Source organism: Fistularia commersonii, chromosome 19, assembly GCF_037954325.1.
Source record: "Fistularia commersonii isolate RoL2024-O1a breed Wild chromosome 19, RoL_Fcom_v1.0, whole genome shotgun sequence".
Lineage (NCBI taxonomy): Eukaryota > Metazoa > Chordata > Actinopteri > Syngnathiformes > Fistulariidae > Fistularia > Fistularia commersonii.
In genome coordinates, this window is record NC_141302.1 from 16845890 (window position 1) to 16861359 (window position 15470).

Sequence of the window (15470 nt, forward strand, 5' to 3'; positions counted from 1 at the left end):
ATACAGATCAGTTTGAGGTGGAGATTAAAATTAGTTTATTTGAGGCGGAGATCAGACACTCAATTAATAATGGACAGTTAAAATTTATTACATTCATCCGTGGTGCCGAAGAACAATCTAGGTCTGTTTGACCTGACAAGCACCAGTTTAATTTAAAAAAAAAAAAAAAAGTTTAAAAAAAAACAAAGTTGGTCTGTGGCGTCCATTTCAGAGGGCCCGGCAGTCCCAGACCTCCTGGGCATTGCTGGTCTCCAGCTGCTGCAGGTGCAGTGCTAATGGCAAAAGCAGATCACTCAGATGTTTGCTGGAGAACGTAAAGGCATTGTGGGCGGCAGCCTCCACGGATGGCGTGTCCACAGGGGACCCCGAGGGAGGAGAGGATGAAACCGAAGAGTCGGAAGAGGCAGACGCAAAAGGCGAGGGCAACCCCAAGCTGCCCTGGGAACCACTCCGTATCTTGCTGGGAAGGCCGTGCTGGAAACGGCAGCGAGTTCCATACAAGCAGAAGCCAAAGGAGCTGAAAGTGCGGCACAGCGCTCCTCGAGGCTTCCACTCCTTCAGCTGTGGCCTTTGCGTGGGAGGAGTCACCTGGTTGGGGAACTCTACACCTTCGTCATCTTCCACATGGAGGAAGTTGCAACGGGTGCCAAAAGGACAGATGCCAAATGAGCGGAATGTACGACAGGGGATGTTGCGGCGACGGCGCTGGGGAGGCCGCTGCTCGTCTGGGTTATGAACAAACAGGCAGCGGCTGCCGTAGTAGCAGTAGCCCGTGGTGTGGAAGCTTCGGCAAAGCTCAGTTTTGTACTTGGGGTGGCGAAACGGGACATGCAGTTCATGAAGTCCATGAGCAAACTGGCAGCGCTCTGCGTATTTGCACACTCCCGAGGTAGAGTACCTGGTACACAGCTCTGTCTTGTAGCGTGTGGAGCACACCCAGGGAATGAGGGGGGGTGACGAGGACTCCACAAGGGGCAGCAGGGCCTCTGCCAGGGTGGGGCAGCCAGCAGACTCCTCACCAGACAGGAGGTTGTCAACCATTTCCTTGTCCTGGTACAAAGGCAGGAACAGGTCTTCACTTGCCTGGAGACAAAGAAAATTCACTCAGCCTATCCAGCTCACATCAGCCAGCCCAGGGATTGATTGAGCCCACAGGTCTGGAAGATGCCCAACTGTGTTTAATACATTTGAAGACTGCAATGATTAGGAAGACGTGAAATATTGATGTCCTTTAGACAAGTCGACTGCTTTGTCGGAAGAGAGAGCAAGTCCCCCTCCCGCGTAACCATTGAGTAATCAGCAACATGCTGTTAGTGACATGGTACTTATACTTATTTGTGGTATTTATGCATAACAAAAATCTATCCTTGCTAGAAAAGCTCAATTTGATCTTTTGACATTTTAATTTCAAGTAGCATTTCAGGATTATGCTCAGTTCAGCTCTTTATTACCAAAGGCAGTTTGTTGCATTTGAAATATATAGCCAAAATCTGACTTCAGAGATGAAGTTGGCCTGCAATCCAAGTCATCTACTGATCTTCTGGAATATTCAGCAAAATTCCAAGCTATACCAAAGTAGTAAAGATCAGACAATCACAGGTCCTTTACAAGTTTAGCAGCATGGCATCAGGAGAGTTAATCTTAACGTGAGTTCATGTGTGAAGAAAAGCTTCATGAAACGGTCCTGTTCCAACAGGTCCAACCGTGGAAGTGTGAGTGACCTTGAAGCCCGGGAGGAGGTGCAGCGCAGGGTGACATACTAGCCAAGACATTCCGGCAGATAGGGGCTAATGCCCTGCTCAAGGGTCAGAATTCAACGCAGGTCTCCCCTTAAGTCCAGCAGGCCTTTGACCGCGAAAGGGCTTAATTACACATTTATCCTGAAATATTTAGCGCTCTGAGGTAACACTCATATTGAATGACGGGAGGAAGGCTGTACCTCAAGTTTGAGGTACAGCCTTCCCTGGACAACGGAACAGAGGCTTACATGGCGATTAGGAGGCCCAAATAAAGAACAAGGTATAGTTTAGGTTAGTTTAATTATACGAGGCCAACGTCAAGCTAAAAAGCCGTTTTGAGCCTTTCTGCTGACAACAAAAAAAAAAAACAATGAGTTTTCCGGTGGACTCCAGTTACAAACGTCTATTTCCTGGAGCCACAGGGGCAACACCTGCGGCCAATGGGAGAGCAGGGGTAATCCAGCAATTAGTCGGCGCCCCAAGGGCGCCAGGTGTGTGCAGTCATTTTCCTTAACAAAAATGAAATTAAAATGTCGGGAAGAGGGGTTATTTCGCCATTTTCTATTTCTAGAACCTTCCTCATGTAGACCTGACTTACCTCAACCATTGTTGCAACCGGCCCACTTTAGAGGCGCGATGATAGGCTAGGAAACCGCCTCCTCCACCATTCCGGTCTCCCGCCGGCTTATAAACTGTCCTCTTGCCGCCCCTGATGAGCTGCAGGTGCGCTCCGGCCCGCGCCTCCCTCGGCGCCCTGCAGGGGGTGCCACATACCCCAACCCTCTCTTCTCACACCGTCTTACTTTATGTCTTCTCGCTCCATCCATAAAGCTCCTCTCGGGTCCTCCTTTACACCTCTTGGAGCATCTTTCTTCCCAGATCTTCACTATCCCTCCCCCATGTAGCTCCAGAACATCTACCACATGCTGTTCCTCTGATGGACTCCTTCATGACCCTCTCCATCTACTGTTGTTCCCAAACTCCCAAAGAGTTTGGGAACCCCCACTACTACTGCTCTGCCTCCTGTCCTCTCCTCATTGTCCAAACCAGACAACGTCACTGGTTTTACCACCGTCTTCTTTTGTTCCAGCTGATACTCATATATCCCCTGACACTTTTCGTCACCTGTTTCTCCACACTCTGTTGCTCTGGACTGTTGACCTCAAGTACTTAAAATCCTCTGACCTTCTTCACCTCCACCCCCTGTAGGCTCACCACTCCACTTGGACTCCTCTCATTCACATACATGTATTCTGTCTTGCTGCAGTTAACCCCCATTCCTGTCCTCTCCTGAGTATACCTCCATCTCTCCAGATTTTCCTCCAGCCACTACCTGCGGTCATTGCACATCACGTCATCTGCAAACATCAATTACAAAGCCATAACTTTGTTCAGACAGAATGAATTTAAATTTGACTTAAATTCATTTCAGTCAAATTGAAATTCACGATTTAGCAATTTCATTGTCATCTGAATGGAAGGATCTGACCTATTAGTGTTGTTTTGCAGGGACCTGTTGGTCAGTCAGCTCATTAAATTGTCCAAATACCTCACTCAAGGTTTCAACATAAACAAAGACAAATGGAAGATGTGATAACAGGAATCAAACATAAAGAGGCCATAACAGCACATCGCATCCAATCCCTTGTAAACCAATCCCTTGTAAACCAATCCTTTAGTCTATATCCCACATCATGCAGGCCTTTGGCCAATCACATCCACCGGCTGCCCAGGATGCCACAGCAGGTGTATTTTACAGCAAAGGCCCTTTGACAAATCCTTTCTAACAGTTGTGGCAATAAGGCTAAGGTGGCAAGAGCAGCTGTCTAATACAAATTGAAAACCCTTGGTTCAATTCCTATGCTCTTCTCAGCCTGTCAGTTTTGCTGAGCCAGACACTGAAGCCCAGGATGCCCTTGGGGGCTGCTAGCTGGCCCCTGCTGCTCATGTTTGATCAATGATGGGTTAGTTGCAGACCATGGGTTTTGCTGAATGTATTACTGAATGTGACAGAGTAAGGGAGTCTCTTTTGTAGTTTTTTTTTTTGTAAGCTTATTCGTAAGTGCCTTTGTGATTATTTCTTGCATTATTTGTACTTTCCAAATCCACATAAAATAAAACTAGTTGCATATTTGATTTCAAGTCCCCTTAATTTTGATTTGTAAGTAAATTTACAGTAGGAGATAAAATGTCTCAATTTAGTCCCAAAACAATTTTATGAACAGATTTAACTGTCACATCTGTAACGTGGAAGCAAAAATGTGAGGAAAAAAAAACATTCTGACCATGGAGAAAAAAAATCTTTATTTCTTTCCTTATCAAGATACATTAAAGGATACAGAGACATCAGAATAAAAAAAAAAAAAAGAAAAAAAAAAAAACACTTGAGAAAGATTAAATTGTAGCATGTTTGTCTCTCCATACAAAAAATAGCAGCCCCCCTTCAATCAGTCCCAACCCTTCCCAACCCCATGAAGGAGAACTACACTTACCATGAGCAGCCGCCTAGTCCAGCATCTCCTCAACAATGGAGCAGAATTAACACGTTTGAGTTGTTGAACAAAAAAAAAAAAGCCAGTTTTCCACTTTTCCTTACACAGACTATCTGCTACAAAGTCACACTTCTAATTCCTTGTGTTTCAGAGTAATTTTACCGAGCCCACATTGGGACCAAACTGCTGATAAGACCCTTGTAATACTAAGGAATAGCCAAGGCTTCAAAATTGTCCAAGCACTTGTGTCGCTCTCTTTCAGAGATTCAAAGAAAAATGCTTGGAGAAATGTTGCGCAGTTCAAGCATGTTGTATGTCACTGCCAAGTGTACAGTATTGCATTAAGGCCATGGGAACATTTCTATAGTTGTATCCACATCTTTCGAGGAAAGAAAAGTATGAAATGAGATCTTTAGCCAATGCCACCGCCTCCCATACCTTTACCAATTACTGCTTTATTGGCCAACTTATGTCAATAGGCCAGTAAACAACAGGGCGATCATGATCAAAAGCCAACTTTAATTTTTAAATATATCCTCTTACATGCCTCTTTTTTGAAATCCCTGATTTTCTATGGCAGGTGTACAGTAGAAGAGCGATTGAGTGACCGTGTAAAATTTGACAGGATCCTCTACGAACTATTGAAGCCTCTGAAGTTGCTTGAGCCAATCATGAATGGGTGATGATTATCAGCAATATTATCAGTAAAACTGAAAATAACGATAGCATGTCATTTACACTCCTAAGCTGTCAACAAAGCTGTTTTAAAAGAGGAGGATTAGGACCAAGCAGGACATACTTTTCCAAAGTCAAATTTGTTTTTGGAGGGAAAAAAAAACTCAGAATTGAGTTATTTTGACTAACGCTTGTGACCAAGATTGCCTTTTATGTATACATATTGCAGCTTCTTTCACAGGCTTTTTGTCAAACAGACAAGTTGTGATGTCGCTTTCACCCAGCCAGCTACAAGTTAGTCTTTAGACAGGTGACATCATGTTTTTATGGCTTGTTTTAGGACACGCAAGCCAAATGTGTGGTCACGGTGACTGACACATTAAATCATGTGAATCCGCAGCAACAACCTCACGGAGTAAAAATGATCCCCCTTCAAACGATCCATCGCTCAAACATATGGGGGGAGGCGGGTTCAACAGAGCAAACAGCTTGTTAACTTATTGATGCATCTAGTAAATGAAGCTGGGATGGAGGGTTAAGCCAGTGCAGAAAAAACCTGAGCAGAGCGTCAAAAACTTTCAGATATGTCAACCCATTTTTGAAACTGATCAGGATTCATATCATGCCAAGATTCACTGTTTTTCTTCCCACCAATTTCGGCACGTCACATCATCAGTAGGTGAATAATTCAAGCAAAAGGTAAAGTAAAGGTATTTTGTGACTGGAGAATCAATGATGAGTTTTAAAATGGCAGGACAGGAAACTGATATTTTTTAGGTTTTGGACTGAGATGGACAACATGCAGATGATTCAACACTATTTGGTGAGGTGAAATGTGTTACCTATAAAATTGTTTTAATTTTGGTTATTTTCTACAAATTATTTACTGGTTACTGATATTTATGAACTAAAGCAATTAGCAAACAACCAGAAACCAATTTTAATATCAGCTCATAGATATCAGAATGATCAAACAGCTTTCCTAACACTAAGCAAAAAAATGTTAATTTCTTACTAGTTCTTGAGAAGTCCTAGTTTTTATGTCATTTTTTAAATAAATGACATGATTTTGAAAACAAACAGAGGATTTTACAACAAAATACCAAATTAGCCAAAAATAATTACTAAAATAATTTATGAATTCAAAGATTTAGTCAAAAACATCTTTTGGTACAAATTTCTTACAATTTCACAAGTTAAGAGTTCTGAAGAGTGTAAAATGATTTTACTCCCTAGGTTTCAGCCCCCAGGAGTCTCGAGTCACAGGGGCAGTTACAATTTACTGTAGAAGGTTTCACAAAAAAATAACCAAATGAAAAACAACTAAATGAAAACTATTTTACTTTTCTTAGTTTGGGTATTTATTTATTTTTTAATCAATAATGTTATTTTTTCTAAAACCTTTGATGTTATTAGGTAATTTTTCTTTCCAATTTTGGGGTTGTTCTAAAATAGTTTTTGCAAAAAAAAAACAAACAAAACAAAACAGATTTTGTATGGTGTCGTTTTACTAGTGCCTTTATGTGCAGTTCTGCAGCAAGATGTTACAACAACTTTTTGCTTAGATAAACGAAACTGCAGCGAATCCGCACATGTAGTTTCTGGAGCCAATCTAAGGGGGGGTTCAATGAGCCTCCTGAGCGGATGAAACTACGCCTGTGTTACTGTCCCACACTGTGGAGGTCTGTTTTAAACTAGAGAATTGGGAAACAAAGTCCAAGAGCCTTTTGACAAGGATGTGGTGTTGAGATAGATTTGGACCCTCTAAACTAAGACTACAATTAGTCCAACTGAGGTCAGCTGCACCGGTTTCACCGTGTCAACAGTCAGGAAAGAAAAGGGCATAATGTCATCACCTGGACTACTCGCTGGATCTGTCCTGCCACCCCTTTTGCATCCACTGTCACCACACATAGTCAGCATTGCCCTGGGCAACAATGTATATATTTACACAAAGACAGAGACATGGAGGGAAAGAAAAACGTGCTTCATCACCAGCATCACCTCAGGAGCTGAAACACCTCCATTTAAATTACAGTTAAAAACAGGTTGCTTTATAGAATGGAAAAAATATTATGCAGGAATAAAATAATACAAAGCCCAGAATGTGTGTGTGTGTGTGTGTGTGTGTGTGTGTGTGTTTAAAATGCACAGTCAAATCAATGTGTATGAGTGTTTATGTCTTTGTGAGGAAACAAAACAAGAATGACACTGTAAAGAGGGGAAGTAAAGACTAATGGCATGGCATCCTGCATTGACCCCTATGTCCTGGTACATATCCCCAAACACCCCTCAATCCTCCAAGACAATGGGTTCGCTCGTGCTGGAGGGTGGCGGTGGGAGTGTCATGGATCGGGGAGGAGGGGCCACCTTGATCCGCACTGGGAGGTGAGGTTTCCTGGCTGCTCGACGCATATCTGATTGGGTGAGATGTTTCCTCAGAGCCCTGCGTCCATGAGAAATATGGTCAAAACGTGACTAGGCATTTTAAGGAATTGCCAATCTTGCAAATCCTTGCCAATTTTCTGATTTCTTTGTCCCCTCAGGAATTTCTCTGATAGTTTAAGGGAAATTTTAGGGTAAATTTTTGTCAATTTTCAAGTCATTCGTTGTCCATTTACAAAAAAACTGTGTTCATTTAGAGGAATTTCAAAAAGATAATCAAAATGAAATTGTGAGCAGTTCACCAACCAGTCACTGAACTACAAAGGAATGCGGATCTGGACTCAATGACGTACCTTGTTTCCTTGGTGGCCACAAAGACAACGGGGTTTGGCGCTTCTCCCTGGCTAACCTTCTGCCTCTTTATCACAGACTGGGAGGTGGTCCTCATCCCTGATGTGTACGGCCTCCCATTAGCTGGGTATGGCATCCCTGAAGCCTGCAAACCAACCACAGACAAGTATGGTGATTGAAAAGTTAGAGCTGGTACCAATGAAAAGGACACAAGAGTAGGTGAACTATGGAATGCACACACGCACACGCGCACACACACACACACACACACACACACACACACACACACACACACACACACACACACACACACACACACACACACACACACACACACACACACACACACACACACACACACACACACACACACACACACACACATATATATATTTGCATGCTTAGAAATGAAAACTTTATAAAAGCAACACTGATAAACTGCCCAACAAGTCCAGTTTGGACAGCAGTTTAATTTCACTGTCTTTGAAATGGCATAAAATTTGTAATATTTCACAGGACTTGAAAATATTAGAATGCTTTGATCCTGTAAAATAACTTAACAGTATCAAATATGTACTAATTCTAATTAACTGAAATAATAACCCAACTCTAGTAACTCTAATAACCCAAAATTTACCTTGTAATTTTCTTTTCGAAACTCTGCTTGTTGAATTCTTGTGTATTTTTGTAGAATTTGAGTCTTTCAGTAAATATCTCCTAGGGGTTATGGATACTTTCTCAATGTTTGGGAGGTATTTTCTCCCAGATTAATAAAAGTACATTCTCATTGATTATTTTTGCTTACTGATGTTTGTTCTTCTTGCTGTTTCTTCTAGTTATTGGTAATTTCCTGTTAACTTTTATAGACAATCCCCACACATTTTATAAGACTATGTTTTTTCACACAACTTTTTTCAGGCCTTGATATTTTCGATAATTTTATTCATTCAGTAAATTTATTGCAATTTCTTAAAAAGTTATTTCGTACCAGTAGTTTAGGCTTTCTCCCAACATTTGCTCATTTTTTTTCCAAACTCATGACAGTTTATTGGGGAAAACTAATTGTTATTTAGTGATTTGAATAGTGAGTGGGTGAATAAGTGAGTGGGAACTGACGCTCTCGAAGCCTCGCTTTCCCAGCAGGCTTTGGCCCACGCGAGGTTGGCTAGCCTGGTTCCTGTTGATGGGAGTTGGGGGTCCCCTTGAGGCCTTCAGCTTCAGAGGGGCAGAGATGGCTGCAGAGATACACACTGTTATAACATCACGCTCCACATTTCACATTCTCTGTGTGTTACACGCACACATGCGCACGCACGCACGCACGCACGCACGCACGCACGCACGCACGCACGCACGCACGCACGCACGCACGCACGCACGCACGCACGCACGCACGCACGCACGCACGCACGCACGCACGCACACACACACACACACACACACACACACACACACACACACACACACACACACACACACACACACGTAGTCTCACCTAAGTTCTTCACAATTGTGACCAGTGACTGCCGCGGTATAATCTTGCACTTAAGAGGAGTTTTTGTAGCTTTGGGCAAACGGATCATGCCTGAAAAACCAAAACAAAGACACACACAAGTCATGCAAATTAATGTTCTCCAAGCTTCAGTAGCTCCGGATGTTCAGGTTTAGGAATTAAACACAGAGAGTGATATTTATTATGTTCGTAGAAGGATGCTGAGGTTGGAACAGCCTGAGGAGGCCTAGAGGAAGACCACAGAGGAGACATATTTATGGGGTAAAAGAAGACACAAAGTTATTTAGTTTGAGAGAATAAAGAAAAAGAGGTTGGATGGAGTCAAAAGATTCCCTGTGGTGTAATGATATTACTTGAGCAGGTTTGTTGTGTCATGAGCGTGCGTGCTTACATTCGGCCTTGACAGCATTAGCATTGATGGAGGCATAGGGGCGGCGGGCAGCGCGGCGAGGCTGTAGGATGTCCTCACAGACTCGCCGGGCAATGCGGGTCAGCTTGGTGGTCTGCAAGATGAAGGTTTGCCTATTCTTGGCCAAAAGTTTGGCTCGGCCTTCATTGCGGGTGAACGGGGACATGCCCTGTACCTCCTGGCGGGTCATGTGACTGCGGGGGCCTGACTCCTAGGGGGACGCAGGGAGAAGGTTAGCGACTCCTTTGCTACAATACCCACAAATGTGTATTGGGGTTGAACGTACAGAGCCAGCTCGAGCAGCACCCTCTAGCTGTGTGGGGGTTTTCAGGCCACCGTACTTCTTCCAGTAGATCCAACAGGAGGCGCAGAGCCTACACTGCATGTTGGGGGGGCCCCAGGCATACCACTGAGGTGACTGGGCCGCTATGGGGAAGGACAGTCTTAGTTTATGTAGTAACATGGCTTTTACATGTGTGACTTTTGTAAATTGGGGGGGTATTAATATTACCATAACATAATAACATTTAAATATTTATCAATACACATACATTACAGTATATGATCAATGTCTGGGTGTACAAAATGAATAACAATTTATAGCCTGCAACACTATAACACAGAAAGTACCTTTATTTAATGTGTAGGATATCTTAGTCATACAACACAAGCTGTTGTCTAGAAAATGCAAATGTTAAAAAAAAGTCAATGGGCTGCTACCACAGTTGCATATTAATATGCCCAGACTAACTCTCACATCCAATTAAAAACAAAAACTTGCCAAATTTCAAAATATTCCATAATCAGTTCCATTAATGAGAGATACAAAGCAGCTACATATCTTAAGATGGTTTGTGAGGAGAGAGGCTTTAATCTGTCATTTCAAAAAAGAAAATACAAACAATTGCATGTTCTTTGTTGATCATAATTACAGAAAAAAGGAAATGAGTCAAATTACAAAGTGAACAGCATTAGGACCTAATTAAAAAAACAGATATGAGTGGACTCACTGTGGCAGCTCTCACAGCTAAGGCCCTTCTGGAAACCAGAGGCACCATTCATTCCAGGCTTGGTGCCTGGAACCATGATCTGGTTGGGGTTGGGTTTGGTGCTATGGGGCGAAAAGGAGTGGATGTCTTTACAGAAGTTCTTTGTAGACAGACAGTCTGAAGCAAATAGAGACACTCACTATGTTGGGATGTAGACTTGCTTCAACTTGCTGTCAGCCTCCGCCGCCTTTAGTCGCTTCTGAAACCAGAGTTTGTGCCAGGTGAGGAGCCTGATTGACGGCACTGACATACTGGATGTGTGTCAGCAGTCTTGTGTTTCACCTGTTGAATGTAGCGGTCTGTGGTCTTCCACATGTAGTAGAACTGGACAACGCTGGCCAGAGACTTCCATGGCAACTGAGGAAAAGATTGTGTAATGCAGGATTTTCAAACTACCCAGTGATCCCCGTGCTACAAGGAAATGTTTCAACAATCAAATGCAACATCATTATTTGGGCTAGAATGGGGAATTTTTATTGTTCAACTTTTTGTGAGATTTGTTCAATTTGTAATGCATTGATTGGCAATTTCTTGCCAGTAAATGAGTCATTTGATGCAACATATTTAAATGCTTGCAGCGTGTTGTGGTTTTGCACCCGATCTTTAGCTATTTATGAGCGATTAAGTGGGGCTTCTTTCAAACTGTCATACGTCTATGGAGGTTATCCAGGTCATCAGGTCAACGGTTAATCATTGGCTAAATCTTATCATGGCAACTGGACATGATTTCTTCCCTTGAAAACAATTTACCTATCATCTGTGAGGCTTCTAAAGAACTATTCCAATTTCAAGGATAAAAATTTTATAAGCAGAGTGTCATATGACTTCATCTTTTTTTTATCTTAACATAAACATTTATAGAAATGACAAAATATTCTTCTTGATCTATTTGACATCCGACACCTGTGGTGCCCTGTCCTCAACTTTGGCAAGGCCAGATGCAATTTGTTCTGTTGTATGTGAAAAGTAAATTTGTCAAATTTCATGACAGAGCTGGAAAGGAGGAGATCTTACAAAATCCTGGCGGATGTCATTAAAATCTTTGCCATATTTCTCCAGAGCCTCTTCAAAGAGCATGGCCTCAGAAGCGCTCCACTCCTCCATCTCATCCCGGCACAGGACCGGCCCCCCCTGCGGGACCAGGGTGGACATGGCTTTTGCCAGGTCATAGTTGTTCTTTTGCAGCGTGTCCATTGCATGGAACTGTGATGATGACATTGACAAATTTTGTTGGGAAATAAAGGGAAATAAGACACAGGTTATTATAAAAGAACTATCCTAACCAAAATAGAAAATTAAAACGTGACTGATTTTAAAAATGTTAAAATTTGCTCACGAATAGTTTATTATTATAGTTGTTTGTGAAGTGTTTGTCAAGTTCTGACTATAAAACGACAATCTGAGTTTGTTAGTGTCCACTCAGAGAAAGAAAACATAACTACTTGTTATTTTACAAAGCTAAATGTCAATGTGGACTGATACAAAGAACATGTTTCAATTTGTAGCAGTGATTGTTCCTCACCAGCGTGATGTCTCTGGAGGCGGCGGCAGCACTCATGTGCAGGCTGGGCTGGCGGATAGAGCTGCTGCAGTCCAGGGCCCGAGCAAACGTGCCTACAGCTCTGCAACAAAGAACATTATCAACACATCACAAACATGCATATCACTGCTTTCATTACTGACCACTAGATGGAGCGAATGGCTGATGGATTGAGTGATCAGAGGTGATGAAAACTTGGGAAGATACATTTCCAAAGGATTTTTTACACATAAATAAGCCATCCCTGTGAATGCACAGAGACCTAAGTAGATTAAGAGTTATCAACTGAGTTTTTTTTGATATACAATAGGTTGTAGACATAAAAAGACATGTTTTCTGACTCTGAATTGAGAACAACCTTACGGATTCAAAGTCCAGTTAACTTACATTATCCATTCAGTGAGTTCTTCTCACCCAATCCATATCTCATTTACTATATGGATCATAGCAAACAGGACAACCTACCTGAAACTGTTTCTTAAATATAAAGTCTAATCAATATGCCAAATATTGCTGCAGCTATTTATAGAATTGCAATCCTCAGTATAGATTAAAGCTAAAAAGATTCAGCTCCTTTTGAAACAAATGCTCGAACTTGTTGATTTACACATATCCTGCAGGAAAACTGCTGGAAGTCGTATGTAACCATGGTGATACAGAGAAGGTGTTACCTTGCCACCACCAAGAACTGATCAATCTGAGGATCTTTGAGCTGGTTGTTGGGGTCCCACACCTTGGTCTCCAGTTTCTCCTGGATCCGGGTGTCAGATTCACCTGGGACAGGAAGTGACACAGTCAGAGGTATTTCCACTGCATTTCTGATTGTGACGACAGGCAAAAGCTAAACTAGGGAGTGAATGGTAGGAGCCTTTGGTGTTTAGAATGTTGCAGTCATATGGAATCAGATGGACAGCATCCAAAGCTGGAAAGACAAAATAAGAAAGTGACTTAAATCCATAACAATGAACCAGAGCATGGGCAACCATATCTTCAGTGGTGGGGGGTGAGACAATTTTTGGGGTGTGCTGTATGCCAGTCACTTTTTCAGATGCGCTACAACCACTTATCACCACTGGGATGCACAAAAGCACCGTTCTCATGCAGCACACCACAAATTTAAAGATCTGATTCATGAAATAAAAAATATATATAAACGAAAAAACAGCACAGCCTAATATCTCTTATATCACTGCTGCAACTTGAAACTGACCCCACATTTGAGAACAATGTGTAAAACAGCAAATAAAACTATATGCCTTGGTGATTTTCTGTTTCTAGAATCTCTTGTTGCGTCCTATGGGTCACTGGGCCAACATGTTTGCGCAGTGGCATTTTCCTTTCTTTTGTATTTGAGGGGAGCCTGCTGCTGAACAACTTCTAAAAGGAGTCTGTAGGAAAGAAGTCTGCGACTCAGAAAGTACCTCACTTGACCATTCACTCACCACAAGCAACCAAGGGGACATGTTCAAACGATATGAATGCAGATTCTAAGGTTGTTGTCAAAGACTGTATGAAAATATATAAATGGCTATAATTTTTTCATGATTTGGTAAAGTTATTTTGTGTCACTTTTTCCTAATTTTTCTTCGTCATGAGTCAGATGAGTTGAGTCACTTGCGCCCTCTATTGACAGGCCACAACTGCATATTTTGAAATTCGGACAATGTAACAAAGTGCATTTATTTATCATTTCTAGATTTTTTTTCTTTATGAAATGAATTATTTTTCTGAATGTCATGACACACTTGATTTTTTTCTACATTAATTTTCCCTTACCTTTAAAATATAAAATCAGCAATATTATCAGGAGGACTGGAAAAACATTTGTTGGAAAACTTGGGGTATATAGATTATATAACTTACAAACAGTAAATAAGGTCTACATGGAATAACCTAAAAGCAGAAGAAATAATCTGCAAAACAAGATGTAACCAATCAAAATGTTGAAATTACATGAAAATTCTAGAGAAGGCCAGTACCAAAAATATTAAGTGTGAGAACATTTGTAAAATCCCCCTCCCCCAAAAAGGTCCACTTAAGTTATGACATGTTACTTTTCTGTAAATATAGTTAAGACGATTAATTTTGAGAACTGGATTACTGAGCATTGTTGCGTTATTTAGTTTCTTTATCCCTGATGCCAAGGTGATAATGTACCCTAAATGAAGAATGGGATAAAATGTATTGATTGCTTTTAAATTATATGTAGCACTGTCAAAGCTACAAGTATTGTCAGACCTTTAGGATACACTCTAGCAACTAGGATTCGCCATGTGGCAGATTTATCACCAACAACAGACATGTCCTGACTTTGAATAGAGAGGTAGTCAAATGATGATGGAGTCTTAATTTTCAAAAATGAATTTTCCTTCTGTGTCCGTCTGGTGAGAGAACCTTCTACCCTTGAGTCAGCCAAACTCACCCTCTGTCAGCTTGTCTGGGATCTCGGCCTGGTACTTGGAGCCAACCCGGATCTCACCCTGGTCTGCCAGCAGCGTCTTCTGGACTGGATCAAATACGAGTGAGTAGAAGAAACAGTCCTGCATGGAACAGACAAACATTGGAGCAAACAGTACAACCTGAGCAGCACTACTGAATGATGGCGGGCAGGCAGATTGGATTTTACCTCTTTCTCTAAGTATCCAGCCAACATGTCTGTTTCATTGAGGAGGGTCACGTTACACTTTCCCCTTGGGAGAAAGCCAGCATGTCAAACATTAACAACTACAACTACTTCTATCAAAACAAGACAAACACCAATATCACTTTGAGACCACAATACATACTGAAAAGTATTGCCAAATAAAAGCTACAATATGTAAATTTAGCAAAGATTGGTCACCCCGATCTCTTCACACACCTGTATGCATGAGTCCAACTCATATTTCCAACCCTTCAGTAGATTCGCCGTATTGAATCAACGCAATTGTAAATTCATTATAAGTGACATGAAAATCAGCAAGAAATATTGAAAGGTGAGCCGTTTTACTCAGCAGGTCTGATGCCTCGGCCTATTAAGTGAAAGTGGAATTCTGAGACATACCTGATGTGAGTGGCAGGTAGTGACTCAAACTGTCTGGAAAGGAAGAGTTCTCTGTGTTTAAGCTGGTGTTTCTGTTGTTCCGATAGTGCCGGCTGCTTTGACTCCTCCTCAAACTCTCCTGTGTAAACACAAAATAACATGCACACAATAAGAAACAAGTATTCATGTAGACACGCCAGACACTTTCCACAGTGCTCCAAATGAATGATCCCTGGTGGTTGTGTTTGGAGCATTTAATTGTAATCTGTGTAATTACTGGATTACTAAATCATGG

The 15470-nt window shown here is 41.8% G+C and overlaps 2 protein-coding genes across 2 annotated transcripts in view; both read right to left on the reverse strand.

Annotated features, from left to right (window-relative positions):
• Positions 1–207: 207 nt before the first annotated feature.
• cth1 (cysteine three histidine 1) lies at positions 208–2404 on the reverse strand. The gene is made up of 2 exons (XM_086166245.1): positions 2338–2404; positions 208–1083 (listed from the first exon to the last, which is right to left on the reverse strand). Exons 1-2 carry the CDS (start codon positions 2344–2346, stop codon positions 208–210), a joined length of 885 nt encoding a protein of 294 aa, XP_086022371.1. The 5' UTR covers positions 2347–2404.
• A 3935-nt stretch (positions 2405–6339) lies between these two features.
• mta2 (metastasis associated 1 family, member 2) overlaps positions 6340–15470 on the reverse strand; it is a 37194-nt gene continuing 28063 nt past the window's right edge. Inside the window, exons 4-18 of the mRNA XM_086165505.1 lie at positions 15197–15314; positions 14780–14843; positions 14576–14693; positions 12825–12927; positions 12136–12235; positions 11628–11816; positions 10896–10970; positions 10754–10812; positions 10575–10675; positions 9851–9990; positions 9547–9775; positions 9138–9227; positions 8759–8877; positions 7645–7787; positions 6340–7352 (exon numbers count right to left, since the gene is read on the reverse strand). Of these exons, the coding sequence (XP_086021631.1) occupies positions 7199–7352; positions 7645–7787; positions 8759–8877; positions 9138–9227; positions 9547–9775; positions 9851–9990; positions 10575–10675; positions 10754–10812; positions 10896–10970; positions 11628–11816; positions 12136–12235; positions 12825–12927; positions 14576–14693; positions 14780–14843; positions 15197–15314 (1802 nt within the window). The 3' untranslated portion in view covers positions 6340–7198. The remainder of the gene's footprint in view (positions 7353–7644; positions 7788–8758; positions 8878–9137; positions 9228–9546; positions 9776–9850; positions 9991–10574; positions 10676–10753; positions 10813–10895; positions 10971–11627; positions 11817–12135; positions 12236–12824; positions 12928–14575; positions 14694–14779; positions 14844–15196; positions 15315–15470) is intronic.